Raw genomic sequence first — 13,273 nt, 5'->3', positions numbered from 1 at the left:
TTGTCTGGATGGTACTGTCCTTTTCCCAGTTTTGGAGAGCTATGTACACATGGGATTGAACCCACTTCCTAGAGAGATACATCATCTATTGGACCCTTTTCATGAGCACAGCGTTACACCCCCATCCCCACCCCCCAGATAAAATTTATTTTTCCCAGCCAGAGATAAGAAGCAGAAAATACATACAGCCACAATGAGGAAATCCAGCCAGCACCAGGCGTTGGTGAAGAACTTGACGAATCCGTAAGCGCACCACTTCAGCAACATCTCCAGAATGAAAATGTAGGTGAAGACCTTGTCTGCATACTCCAGCATGGTCCGGATGGTCTTTCTCTGTTCTATGTAAATATCCTCAAAGGCCTGGGAAATAATCAAATGCCACTTGTCATTACATAAGATTTGCCACTGAATGTGCAACAAACCAGCAGCTCATTTAAATGAGGGTAAGCTGCACCAGTGGAAGTCATTTTTTACACCAAGGCAGCACATTTGCACGGATGCAAAGAAGTCCAGTGTAGACAAGCCCATGGAGACAGATTTTCAAAGGAACTCAGCTTCCTTTTAGGCACCTAATTGAGGGACAGCTTTTCAAAAGTGCTCAGCACCCAGTATCTCCTATTGTGATGCTTACAGATTTTCAAAACAGCTCAGCTCTCAACATGCATCTAGTGTGCTGAGCTCTTCTGAAAATCTTACAATTTATTTTGATGCCTAAATGGAAGCTGAGCACTTTAAAAAATAAAAATAAAAAAAAATCCAGCTCCAGTTATGGGTGCAGAGACCCTCTGAGCAGTCTGGCCAAAGGTACGAAAGAGAAGCTGGAGAAGCACGGGAATTCTGTTGAACTGGAATTTTCAGCTTAAATGTACTGCATTTTTTCATTCACTGTATAGCACAATCCACTAAATACCCAAGAAGCTGATTCTCATCAAAGATCTGGGAAAAAATCAGATGAGGTCTTTCACTAGTAGGAGAACTTCATCCTCTAGAAACATGGCTGCAGCATCAGAACCATGCATCCCAGTTTGCACCCACACAGTGCCTCCAATCTGAAGGTCTCCAGGAGCTGAACAAATGTTAAAGAAAGTATTGCTATCCCAACAGCATCATGGGCAAATTAAGGCCCAGAAAGGTGAAGTGGTTTTACCAATGGTCACTCACTGAGTTTGTGGCAAAGCAAGGATTAGAACTCGGATTTCAAGGCTCCTAGTTTTCCGTCTTACTTTAAGTTAGATTGGAAAACCTTCAGGACAGTGACCATGTCTCGCTAGGTTTTTGAATAGCACCTAGCACAAAGGGGGCCCATTGCAATACAAATCATTAACAATAAATCACAAGTTTATTCTTCATTCCCCAACCTCTCCAAGGAGAGATGGTGTTTTCCCACCAAAATGCCCATAAATAGCTCTCAATACACTAGGAGAAGAGCCCCGTATAATGTAATTTGGCTTCACAGACTTCCAAAACTCACTTACCAGGGCTCCACTGCTCAGTAGGATCATGAAGATGATGAAAGTCTCGAACCAGTTGTGCTCCACAATCAGAAAACAGGTCTTCCTCAAGATCCACCAGGATTTGCCCAGCCCATCTTCAATACTGACCTGACAGCACTTAAAGCGCTGCACACAACCTGCATGGGGGCAACGCAGAAAGGAGTGAGTGTGAGAGGATTTTTATTGGGGGTAGGAGACAGGATATTGTAAGAACAGAAGGGTCTTTGCATAAAAGTGACTTTGCTCCTCTAAAATCTTAAGCTGGTTGCATTTCAGTTAAAAGTAAAATGTATCCATCCAATCAATCCACCCCTCTTCCAGGTCCTTATGCTAATTCCTGTCACTGTAGTATCTGAATGCCTAGCTTTACATCAGTTTACTAGCAGCCAGTTTAAAATAATTATACTCAGCGAGGCAGCCACAATTCACCAGAAAGCAACAGAGAGAGAACTCAGTGATAAAATCACCTCAAACCATTTAAAATATCTTTGCTATGGGAATTATTCTAACAAACCAGTGGCCACGTATGACTTCATGATGGCTCTGTCAAACATTGTGGCCACAAGTATCCTCACAGCAGCAGCAATTAAACCCAAATTCTCTTGCTTCAAAATCCCTGGTGCCAGCAACTTTCCCTGAAGGAGAACCTTCCTTAGCTGTTAACAGTCTAGACCGTGGCAACACCACCTGGTCTCCAAAGGCCTAAATCCTGCAAATCCTTAGTGTGACTATAATTTACTCATGTCTGCAGAATTGGGGATCTTTAACAATCCCTAGCACTGATCCAGCCCCAGACCTAAACTCTAGGCTAAGCTCCACTAGATATGGGTCACAACACCAACTCAGAGGCCCATATCTACATCTGTGCTTAACTCACCTTCTGTGAAGCATGCATCTGGGTCCAGATATTCTTCTGGTGCCTCCACAGGGACTTCCTCTACCTCTGGCTTTATATCAATGGTGCTGCCCTCAGAAGAGCTAGTATCATCCAGTTTCTTTAACACAAAAAGAACCCCCAACAACCACCTCAGTCAGGTAAACCCAAAGATGAATTTTCACAGTGACTCTATATGGGATCTACCTCCTTAGCAGAGGAAACTAACAATTTGCCCACCAAATCTGCCTCAAAGAAAATCTATTTCCTGGCTGTTGTCAGGATGGTCTGGGACACTAACTGTGAATCAGGCATTCTGATTAGGATATTTAGTCATCAGTTTTCAAGTCTTAAAGATCGTAGTGCAGATAGGGAATCAAAAAACTGAACTTTTGCAATTTTTTGTGGGGGTGGGAATCACATTTCAGACCCATCTTTACCCCCTTAAAATGCAATATTATAGTGACTGAATGGCAGTGCATTAACACACAACAATTATTACAACAATGATAAACATTTAGGTCATGTGTGACATCTTCCATGTTAGGACCACAAACCACTTTACAGAAGATAGTTACTGAATCCTTAACCACCAACTCCTGTGAACTGATGGTATTCTCCCAGTTTAATGACAGGGAAACTGAGGCAGACAGGTGCTGTTCCTTGCCTAAGATCACATAGGGCAATCTATGACACTGTCAAGAATATAACTCAGATGCCTTGACACCTAGGCCTATGCATCAGCCAGAAAGCTATCGTTCCCCTGTAGCCAAATTTTTTCTTCTTCATTTAATTCACTGAAGGTGACACACCCAATGTTAAACACTGCACTTGATTTTAGCCACAAGGCCAAGAGAAACACATCACTGATGGGACAATAAAAGCATGTTGATAATGGCTGGGCATTTGAATCTAAGTGTTATCCCTATTTTATAGAGGAGGAGAGTGCAATACAGAGATTAGACTGTAATCTCCTTAAGGCAGGGACTGTCTTCTATTCTGCTCAATTTAATAGAAGCTGGAGAAGCACGGGAATTCTGTTGAACTGGAATTTTCAGCTTAAATGTACTGCATTTTTTCATTCACTGTATAGCACAATCCACTAAATACCCAAGAAGCTGATTCTCATCAAAGATCTGGGAAAAAATCAGATGAGGTCTTTAATAGAGCTTCTATAGATCTCTGTACTATAATGAATGAATTATGCCCCCCCCTTGCCCAAGATCACACTGGAACAATCTGTGGAAGAGCTGTCTGTCAGTATCTACTTCCTGCCTCAAGTCTTATATTTGGGGTTGTAAGTTCCTTGGGGCAGGGACTGTCTTTTTGTTTTGTGTTTTTATGGGGATTAGCACATTGGGGTCCCGATCTATGACTGGAGCTCCTAGGCATTATCACAGTACAAATTAACAACAAAAGCAGGGAACAGAATTCAGACTCCCCAGCTGCAAAATCCTGTGCCTGAGCCATGAGACCAGCCTTCCTTCCCTTGCAATGCTTCTCTCTCAATAGAGGTTACCTGTAGCTGTGAAATGGACATGTGGTTAAAGCAAATATTGAGCATCCATCCTACCTCCTTGCTGCCATTGGGATCTGTATCGCTGCTGAAGTCTTCTGTATTGAGGTTTTCAAAGTCTGACTCACCCACAGCAATGGGTACCCGAACAGTGAGATTGGGGTTATTGATGAAGGACATGTGGTCTTCATCTATGATGTATTTCTCCACACTGCTCCCAATCCCGCTGGTGGTGCCATTACCATTCTTTTGATAATCAATGTCCCTGTTGATATCAGCCCCTGTGTGGTTAGCGATGCAGTTCGCCTTCTTTTCATACAACTCGTCCAAGGGTTTGACCTCATCCGCCTCTCTCTGCTTGAAATGCGCCTGCATGAACTCATGTGCTTTCACCTTGATCCAGGCGATTCCCTGCTTGATGCGAATGACTGCTATTTGCAGGTTGTTCATCTCCCCATCGTCATCTGTTGCTGCTAAGTTATCTGCACTGAAAGAGCTCAGCAGCAAAGCCAAGAACAAGTTCAGCACCTGAAGGAGAAGAGATCACGTTTGGCAGAGCTCTGACATTGTGCCGACACATTACAGCAAAGCTGCATATGAGCATTTAGCCACCTGAGCCGCTGACACTAATGGGAGCTGCAGAACAAAATCCACAAGCACCACACTGAAAACCAGTGCTGGTACCCGATAAATCTATTGACAAATCCAGAACTTAAAACAAGGCCCCGATCCTGCAATGAGCTCCGTGCATGGGAGCCCTCAGGAGCATGTCACCAGGTTGGAATCAGCGAGGCCCGGTGCTGTGCAGGGTAGCCCTGCATGCAGCTCATTGCGTGTCTGGGGGTCAAGGTATAAAAGCTAGAGATGGGCCCTGAGCTGCCAAGTTCCAAGAGATTTAGATCTAGCATTGTCGTTTGGTCCCATCTCAAACTCAAAGGGAGCCTATTAAAAATAAGGATTCGATCAGTCACCACCGTGGCCTTAGTCTCTGCCCTTGTCTATTTCCAGCCCCTAGAGCAAAGCAAAGAGGACGACTTTCTCTGTCAAGACCCTTTGCTGGCACAAGTCCTTGCAGGGGAAGTCCAGGAGGAGTCTCTTGCTGGCTGCTTTAAGACACGATGAGTGTTTCCACTGGTCTGTCCTTGGTCTTTTCTCCCGCCCCCATCAACTTTTTCACAGAATTTAAGGCAAGAAGGGATCATCATGGTTATCTAGTCTGACCTCCCACATAACAAGCCATGCAATTTCACCCACTGATCTTCATCCAGCCTACATTGTATGACTGAGCTAGAGCACAGTTTTTAGAAAGGAACTTCCCAATCTTGATTTAGAGACTTTAAAAAGACTTTGGAGGCCTTCCCCTGCTTTCCCCTCCTTCCCCTCTATCATTTTGTTTTAGTGCAAAAACTGGGTTTTCTTCTTGTCAGATTCCTTTAGCCCATCATAGCATGTGTGGGTCAATATCCTTTGACTGATAGTTTTGTACCACTGGCTTTTATAACAGAGTAGCTGGATGCTTTTGTGATGGGCACCCAATGAGCACCTGATCCTGCAAAGCAATTAAGCATGGAGCTGTCTTATCAAATTCAATAGGATTATTCACATGCTTAAAACTAAGCAAATGCTTAAGTGCTTTGCTGGATTGGAGCATAAATGGGTTAAAGTAGTAAAATAATACTCTGAGGTCACAATGCCATCACCAACAATTTAAATATTAACAGAGATTTCAGGATGAACTGACATTTGAAGGCTAATTTATCCTTTTACCTACTTAATTCATAGGGAGTTTAGGAAGTAATTCTGGATACAACCTCATATATTAAACATAAGGCTGTGGTGCAAAATTGTTTAAAAAATTATTTGAAATCTTGTTTTGGATGATTTAAAAATTGGGTTGAGGTCAGGAGGAATGGGGGGTTGTCTGAAATTTTGTGAAACAGGGTTTGCACTCTAGTATGTGAAAATTCACATTTTTGAATGATTGATGTGAAAACTGATTTTTATCCAAAATTTAAAGTTTTTCTTATTCCATAAAGCAGGACCAGTTTCACCACAAGATCTCAAAGCACTTTATAAACATTTAATTAAATTCACAGCAGCCCTATGAGGCAGACATGTATTTACTATACCCGTTTTACAAATGGGTAAATGGAGGACCAAATTCTGTTCCCATTTACCCTGGTTTAAATCCAGACTATTCTGGAGTTACAGCAAAGTAACTGAGAGCAGACTTTGGGGGCAGAGAGGTTAAAGTCCATATTTTCAAAAGTGGGCTTTAAGACCCCAATCATGCAACAAAGTACAACTATACACATGCTTAACCTTACAGGATCAGAGCTTAACTTTGGGTGCCCAACTTTAGGAATCTACTGCCGGATTTTCAGAAGCTGTAAGCACCCCCAAGTTCCAACATGCAGCTGCTCCAGACCTCTGAACACAAGCCACAAGGGTCTCTAACGCTGGGCATCCAGAATTAGAGGCCTAAATGATTTGTACCCAAGGCCACACAAAGTCCATGGTAGAACCCAGTGACAGTCCTGTGGTCTCACCACTGCCTCCCCACCCACAAGCAATCAATAAGACAATAAGCAAATCATTTACTGACCACTAAATTCCCGATGACCATGACCATCATGAAGACAATCAAGCACATGGCCTGTCCTGCCACTTCCATACAATCCCACATAGTCTCAATCCACTCCCCACACAGCACGCGGAAGACAATAAGGAAGGAGTGGAAGAAATCATGCATGTGCCAGCGGGGTAGCACACACTCCACGTTGATCTTGCAGACACACTCCTTGTAGCTCTTGCCAAAGAGCTGCATGCCCACCACAGCAAAGATGAACACGATGATGGCCAGCACCAAGGTCAGGTTTCCCAAGGCACCCACTGAGTTACCAATGATTTTTATCAGCATGTTCAGAGTGGGCCAGGACTTCGCCAGCTTGAAGACTCTCAGCTACATAAAGAAACCAAAAACAAAGAGATACAAACCACACTTAATCCATCTTCTTCAAAAACAAAAAGACAAATCCAGAGAAATCATTATGGTGACAAGTCCTAGATTCTAAGGGATGCGGAGCTCAGACCTCTACCACTGAAGTCAATGGGAGTGGGCGATGCTCAGCACCTCTCTGAATTTGGCCTTGTATGTTTTGTATTCAGTTCCCCTCATGCTCCCAAATTAATTTCATGTTTGAAAAGAAAAAAATCAAGTTTACTTCTGGCTTTGGAAACTCGAGAGATGGATGAAATGAGCCACATGAAATCTGGTGCCCAAAGGTTAATATCTTTTTACAAATGCCTTTCAGTCTTCCCTCTGGACAAGAAGGGCCTGATATCCCAGAGTGCTCAGCACTCATAACTGGGGACAGATTTCCAAAGAGCTCATCTTCCAATTAGGCCTCTGAATAATTGACCAAACTTTCAAAAGCTGAACTTAAGTGTCCCAATGAAAGCTGCTTAGCACTGAATTTTTTGGAAAATCTGGCCCCATTTGGGCATGCCTAGCACCAGGCTGAGCATGCTGGGCTACGGCTCTTTCAAACATTTGGCCCTACCGCCAGGGCTCAGTTTTCGAATGTTCTGAGCACCCCTAACTCTAGATTAAGCTGCTGGAGGCTACTGGTGCTCAACGCTTCTGAAAAATCAGGCCCTAACATGCCAATTATCTCATTTTGCTACAGCATAACATACACCCAGCCTGGACTGCCTTTTGGTAGTTTGTTTTTAGTCCTCCGAACAACTGAGGACTGCCTCTGAACAAAGTACATGGCCCAGGTTAGAATGGACTTCTTATTTTGTTGTAATGCCAAGCTAAGAACCTTACACTGAAGTGGACCCTTTAAAAGCTATCCTTCCTCTCCCAACGTGCAGCTGAGCTACCTCATGTCTCATGCAATACAAGAGCTGAGTGGATTCAGTACCCTTCCACTCTCAGTCATTTATGTAGAATGATGGGAATGGATTGGGGAGGGGGAGTGGCAGAAGACAAAGGCTATGTCTACAGTATGCATCTTTTAGTGACATGGCTGTGCCATTGCACCCGGGCTGCTAACAGGCACGCAGGGTAGCTGCTGCTTGCTGTCTCTCCTGCTTACACAGTGCTGTTCACACTGGTGCTTGTCATCGACAAAACTTGTGTCTTTCGGGGGGGTGTGTGTGTGTGTTTTTTTACACCTCCGAATGACAAAAGTTTTGTCTTTCTCTTGCCAGTGTAGACATAGCCTAAGAAATCTGCCTCAGAAGACAAGGAAGATGCAGCAAAGGACAATTCACAATTACCAGCCACCACTGCACTGCCTGCTAACTGGGGAGCTCCCATTGCTTTGATATTAGGGCCATGCACAGACAGCTTATAGAAGCGGGCGCTGAACAGCACTATTAAAATATAAGAGCCCAATCTCATTCCCAGTGAAGCCAGTTAGCAACATTCCCATGGATTTAATTGCAAGCAGGATGAGGTCCTAATTCAGAAGAGTTGTATATAACCCTTATGGCCAGATCCTGTGAGATGACAACTCTCACGGACGTCAGTGGGACCTGCAGGTGCTCAGCACCTTGCACCTTTTTCAGTTTCTTACACCACAAGCTCTTCAGGGCAGAGTCTGCTTCACCCTTTATGGATGACTAGCACTGAGTGCGTTTACAGACTTCCAGCAACAAACAATAACAAGGGTTCCAGAGTTCAGTTTAAACTTGGAAACAAAGATTGGTAGAATGACACCCATTTTAACTTCAGAAACAAATATTGTGGGGGAGGGAAATACATATCCCACACACAAAATGGGGTCTTTCAATTAAATTAGCAACATCGTGTTTACACTGTAAATTACAGCCTGTCCCACCCCCTATTCATGCTTTGCTTAGTGCATGTTTTGGTCACACTCAACATCTCATGTGTGATTGCACTCAGGCTAGTAAAATATAGGATGCAAACAATAACAGAAACTAGCCTACAACATGTTAAAAAAATTGTCAACATGTGCATTAATTTAATTGCTAATGAAACCACCAATTTCTGCTCAGATATCTACAGACACAATTCAGGCAAGATTATAAAACATAATGTCCTAGAAAATGTTTTCTTTACAAGGCACTAAAGTAGACAAAATCACTGAAAATTAGTATAAATTAAAACTGAAAAACAGAGACTATTACCAATATAAGCTTTTATAACACAAATGTTTCTCTTTGCAGAGCTTAGTCTCTGAAATTATTATTTTACTGGGTGCCAGTGTTGTTCCAGAAGGACCTTTTACCCATTTCGATAATGGTTCATTTAGCAAGTGAAAAAAGTTATTAGCTTTCTGTTATAACAAACAGTGCAATGAATGATTTGAAATTTTAAAGAAACTTTACATTTGGATTTTAGTCAGAGGAAAAAACAAGTTTTAAAGTTCTTGTTTTGGAATGGAGCAGAATTTACTCATGAAAATTCAATGATCCGTTTTTAAAATGGAAGTTACTTACTGTACCTGGAGGCTCTTCGAGGTGTGTGGTCCCTACCTGTATTCCATGCATGGGTGTACCTGAGTCTGGAAATTCTAACAAGCAATGTCCATTGCCCTGCACATGCACAGTAGGTCTCCTAGTGCTCCAGACCAAGGGTATAAGAGGCAGGGTGAGCAAACACCTGTCCAGATCCTCTTGTTACTGCAAATTCAACAGGATCCAAAGCAGAGGAGGATAATGGAATACAGATAGGGACCAGACATCTCGAACAACCTCCAGTTACAGCAAGTAACCTCCATTTCTTCTTCAAGTGCTGGTCCTTATGTGTTTTCCACACATGGGTGATTGACAAGTAGAGCTCACACTTGGGCGGGGGATGGGGGGGAGTGCCTGAAAGCCAGCAGCAAAGATGCTTGCAGTACCATAGACCCCACTGCTGCATCCGCAGTAGAGGCCTACGCTATTGAGTAAGTCTCGCGAACGTGTGGATGGAGCTCCAGATGGCTGCCCTACATATGTCTTGTATTGGGCCCTTCCTGCAGGGACGCTGTAGAGGAGACCTGTGCTGTTGAGGAGACCTATGCTCCTAGCACTGCCAGGAGGAGGGGTGCGTGCTAACGTGTAGCACTCAATGCATCCCGAGACCCACTTAGAGATTCTCTGAGAGGACAGAGCTTGACCTCGCAATCTTTCTGCTATGGAAATAAAAAGTCTTGGTGACTTTCTGATAGGCTTGGTTCTTTGCAGATAGAATGCCAGGGCACATCAGACACTGAGGCAATGAAGTCTCTTCTCTTTGGCAGAAGCATGGGGGGTTGGGAAAAAGACAGGTAAGTGAATACTTTCGTTGCCATGGAATTCAGGAACAACCTTGGGGAGAAATTTAGGATGTAGGTGAAGGGATACCTTTTCCTTGTGAAAAACTGTATAAGGAGGTCTACTATGATGGCTTCCGGCTCACTGACCCTCCTGCATGAAGTAACAGCCACTAAAAATGCAATTTTCATGGACAGATGAGGCATGGAACATGTCACCAAAGGTTCAAAAGGTGGTCTGGTGAGTGTCGACAGGACGAGATTGAGGTCCCATTGAGATGTAGTTTTTCTAGGCATAGTCCCTGACCATGGGGAGTGAGAGTCCCCAGCCAGGGAAAACAAGCTATGATACCTAACTATACTAACAGGCTAAGAAGTATAAAAACTATTTACAAATCTATTTACTGGTTCTATAAAAAGCTGGGGAAATCTAAGGACACAGGATTCCAGCTCAGGCCCTGCAGTGGTAAGAAGGAATTGGAGAGGCGTTGGCCCACACTGTCTTATACCTTTGGTCAGGAGCAAGAGGAGATCTACTGAGCATGTGCAGGCCAATTGACACTGCTGGTTAGCATTTCCAGACTGGGGTGTAAGGTGCGCATGCGTATCCATGTGTGGAATACACATAGGAAGCCTTCTGGAAATTTCCACTACATGCATCTGAAGAAGTGGGTATTCACCCACGAAAGCTTATACTCCAATACGTCTGTTGGTCTATAAGGTGCCCCAGGACTCTTTGCCACTTTTACATAGGGAGCAGCACTCAAAGAAAAAAAATTTTTTGAGAGAAACAACAACTCACAACCATAGACTCTCCCCCTCTCCTCCAAACAGAACCAATGAATATTTTTAACCAGAATAACTCATGTAAAAGGTTTTCTAGTAGCTGCAAGACAGGAAACTTCAAAAAGAAATGGGAGAAATATGGAATACCAATCGGAAAGATCGCAGCACTGAAAGCCCTTCCACGTCTGCTAGACCCAGTTCCATTAAACTGAGGGAGACAATAAATCCGTCAAAAATGTTCCAACCTTCTTGGAAATAATAGTAGGGGTCCATGGCTATGAGCTTCAGGAACATTTCTGCTGTGAAAATTCCAGTGAAAACCTGGAGTGGAGAGGAGACAAAAAACAGAGCACGCACACACACGCCCACACACAGATACACACACACACAAAGGTTCTCCTTAGTTTGGTTTCAGACAGTCAGTATACATCTCAAAGACAGGTTAACAGTGAACTAAGAATGGGGACCCTGCAATGCTCCTTGTACCAGTTCAAATGCACAGCCTGGGCAAGGTCATGGGCTTGCGTACAACGGGTTATTCCCTCCTCTGGTGTAGCTGCGCTGGTGCAACCCTTGCTGGCTTCCCTGGTAATCACTCTCCTATCAAGACCTTACAGACAAATGTTCAGAAGTGATCGAAACTTCAGGGTCTCCAGCTGTGGTTCAGCCTGGTCCCACACTGGTGAAGTCCATATGAGCTTTGCCATCACTTTCAGTGGTCACAGGATCATGGCCTGAGGCAGGTACAGCTAGACCCTCCGCTGGTATAAGCCAGCACAGCTCCACTGATTTCAGTTATGTTCATCAGGCCCCAAAAGTGCTGAGCATCTACAGCTCACAGGGACTGCAGCTGGAGAAGCAGGTGCACAGTGCCTCTGAGAGTCTCCTGTGAAAATATCAGCCTAGCAAGTATTTGGGTGTGAGCCTGAGAGATGCCAGGCACACACAAACCCTACTGATCTTCACATGAGCTGCAGAAGGAACTCTGCGCCTCCTCTGGATCTGTGCCCTTTTAGAGTGAAGAATCACTTAGTACAGTGCAGGGCAAAGTCATGTGACCATGGTGCAAAACCTGAGTAAAAGGGCCTTTTGGGCAGGACACTGTACTCCTCCCTCTGAAGAGCACAGACACCCCCCATGCTCCCTGGTTGCTACAGCAGCCTTCGGGCCATGGAGGCCTCTGCAGAGCATGTGCTCTCCATCAGTTTTGGGCATTATTCAGTTGATCCGCAGAGCAGAGGATCCACAGGGCTTCCTTTTGCTTCTTCCCATCCTCAACCCTCATCCCCTGCACTGACCAGAAAGATTGCTCACTGCACCGCCCATGAGCAGCTGAATCGCTCCGTTTGGGGACCTTTGTGCCCACTGGAGAACGGCAGAGAATTAGTCATTAGCCCTGTGCTCTGACCTCTGGCCTGCAGCATTACTGGATCTCCCCTGCTCCTTGATCTCCTCCTGAAGCAACCCCCTTCTTACCTTACTGATACGGGCCCTGCACAGAAAGTCACTTAACCTGGAAGCCATTTCACCCACCACCATGTGGGCAGTCTACACTACAGCTGTGACCCTACTAATGTTTGCTTCCCAGAGGAAACATCTCCCTCATGGAATTCTGGTAGTAAGGCAGTAACTTAAGGTAGTAATTATTCATGGTAAGTCATGGCCCCTTCTCTGCTAATTGCAGATACATTGCAGTTTAAGCCATTCCTTTGGCAGCAGGATGGCTAATTATTAGCCAGCAACATGACTGCCCACAACACTGCTGTAGGGAGAGGGGAACTAACAGGAGACAGTCTAAATCACAAGGAGAGAAAGATGACATTCTGGAGGAAATAAGAGATTGCAGCTAGCATCTAACAGCACCCCTATCTCCCAACACTACAAACAAGAACGTGAAACCACACACAAGTGCACACGGTTAAAAAAAGGGTGGTGCGCTCTGGTCTAATTATAAAAATATCTAACTCATGTAATGCTTTTCATCAGTAGATGTCAAAACACTTTGCAAAGGAGGTCAGCATCATTATTCCCATTTTACAGATGGGGAAACTGAGGCACAGAGAACTAACTTTCCCAAGTTTCAGAGTAACAGCCGTGTTAGTCTGTCTTTGCAAAAAGAAAAGGAGTACTTGTGGCACCTTAGAGACTAACCAATTTATTAAATTGGTTAGTCTCTAAGGTGCCACAAGTACTCCTCAACTTTCCCAAGGTCACACAGCAAGCCAGTGGCAGAGCTGGGAATAGGACCCAGGTTTCCTGAGTCCCAGGCCAGTGCTCTCTCCTCTAGAAGGCACACTGCCTCCTTCTGATGAGTTGAAGTGTGTTCATCATG

At 44.3% G+C, this 13,273-nt stretch overlaps 1 protein-coding gene across 1 annotated transcript in view; it reads right to left on the bottom strand.

Annotated features, from left to right (window-relative positions):
• SCN8A (sodium voltage-gated channel alpha subunit 8) overlaps nt 1-13,273 on the bottom strand; it is a 171,245-nt gene that overhangs the window by 27,612 nt on the left and 130,360 nt on the right. The window contains exons 15-20 of the mRNA XM_077838488.1: nt 11,089-11,262; nt 6,489-6,845; nt 3,941-4,411; nt 2,371-2,488; nt 1,476-1,630; nt 187-360 (exon numbers count right to left, since the gene is read on the bottom strand). Of these exons, the coding sequence (XP_077694614.1) occupies nt 187-360; nt 1,476-1,630; nt 2,371-2,488; nt 3,941-4,411; nt 6,489-6,845; nt 11,089-11,262 (1,449 nt within the window). The remainder of the gene's footprint in view (nt 1-186; nt 361-1,475; nt 1,631-2,370; nt 2,489-3,940; nt 4,412-6,488; nt 6,846-11,088; nt 11,263-13,273) is intronic.

This window comes from Eretmochelys imbricata, chromosome 20 (genome assembly GCF_965152235.1).
Source record: "Eretmochelys imbricata isolate rEreImb1 chromosome 20, rEreImb1.hap1, whole genome shotgun sequence".
In the NCBI taxonomy this organism is placed as follows: domain Eukaryota; kingdom Metazoa; phylum Chordata; order Testudines; family Cheloniidae; genus Eretmochelys; species Eretmochelys imbricata.
This window is presented reverse-complemented; position numbering and strand designations above follow the sequence as displayed.